This window comes from Pygoscelis adeliae, unplaced genomic scaffold (assembly GCF_000699105.1).
Source record: "Pygoscelis adeliae isolate BGI_AS28 unplaced genomic scaffold, ASM69910v1 Scaffold393, whole genome shotgun sequence".
NCBI lineage: Eukaryota > Metazoa > Chordata > Aves > Sphenisciformes > Spheniscidae > Pygoscelis > Pygoscelis adeliae.
In genome coordinates, this window is record NW_008824376.1 from 575717 (window position 1) to 577239 (window position 1523).

General features: G+C 36.6%; 1 protein-coding gene across 1 annotated transcript in view; it reads right to left on the reverse strand.

Moving 5' to 3' along the window:
* LRP8 (low density lipoprotein receptor-related protein 8, apolipoprotein e receptor) overlaps window positions 1–1523 on the reverse strand; it is a 160007-nt gene that overhangs the window by 3810 nt on the left and 154674 nt on the right. The window contains exon 16 of the mRNA XM_009320196.1: window positions 76–144. Coding sequence (XP_009318471.1) covers window positions 76–144 — 69 coding nt within the window. The remainder of the gene's footprint in view (window positions 1–75; window positions 145–1523) is intronic.

Consider the following 1523-nt stretch of genomic DNA (forward strand, 5'->3'; position numbering starts at 1 on the left):
CGGAAAGTCAGGAGACTGTATTTACACTAGCATTTTGGTATGATCTCCTTCAGAGGTTAAATCAAGTCAGCTTACCGACAGGGATGACAATTCCAATAACAGCTGCTGTCACAGTTGAATCAAAGCCTTGGTCATTATTTGCATCTGTAATTACAGAAGTAGTTCTGATCATTTAACTCATTTGCTGGTTTTAAAGCCACATCTAAAGAATATTTTATGTTAGTAACCATGTTGTTCTGTCCATCAGAAAGCTTTTGTAATCAAAGAGTTTACGAAAAGTTTTGTAATAAAATTATCACGGAGAAGATAAAAAGCATATACATGCAAATCTGGGATAATCTTCTTAGGAACAATAAACATCCTGGCCCTGAAGTGGTACTGCCCTCGCAGGACTGCGAACTACACACCAGGAGAGTGTGGCCAGTTGAGGGAAGCGCTCGGTACAGTGTTATCAGATAGAGAAGCTCTAACCAGAAATGAGTAAGTGACTGTACTTGTGCCTCTAAATTGCAAGCACAAAAAAGAAGGCCAGTTTAAAAACTGTGACATTTAATGGAAATTCCATGCATGGATCAGAGGATGCTGAATAGCGCTCTTAAAAATCCACAGTAGAACACTTTCTAGCACTGACACAATTAATGATTTATTGAGCTGTCAGCAGAAGAACATAGTTCAAAGCCATCTGCACAACTTCTCTTTTTAATTATTTTTTTATTTATTTACAGCTAAGGAGTTAGTCAACACATGTATCACTCATTGCTGCAGTCTGCCTCAGCATGCAAGAATGACCCCAAGACTTGATATTGTACTTACAAGAGAAAAAAACAATTATAGAGAAAAATAATCAATATACCTTTCAAGTTATATGCTTAAAAATGTTTGCTCTGAGCTCTTATAATAGGGGATCAGCACAGAAAATTTATTTTTGCTAAAATATCAGAAATTGAGAGCAGGAACTAGCTGTAGTTTGTCTTTCGATACACCAATTCACGGAACTTAAAAGGCAATTTATCTTTTTAAATACTTCCCTCTGGCAGGTTATTCTATTACATAGTTATTTACTTAATAATAAGCCAGACTATTTCAAATGTGGACAATTAAAGCACCTTGCTTCCATGGCTTATTAAAAAGTTAATTATTGCATTTGAAAGAAATTTGCACAGAAAGAACTTTACAAGAATGAATTTTAGAAATCAGATTCTGCTTTCCCACATGCAGTACAGAGTGCACTGCATCACTACTGCTACAGAAAGGCACCCTAGTCAAACAGGGACAGTTTATTTTTGCTTTCCAGATGCAATGGCGACTGCCTATTCTGCTCAGTGAAACATTTAGGGAAAAAAAGTGTTTTACTCTTTTTAAAGCAGTCTACATCTGTTTGAGGTCTTGAATGACAGTCCTGAAGAGTAACGTCTTCTCTCTGGACTAGGTTGTTTTGTTTTTTGGTTTTTTTTTGAAAAGCAGTTCAGCTTTTCTGCTTTGCCTTGGCAGCACGATCTAGAGGGATGATTACCTTTTAGCAC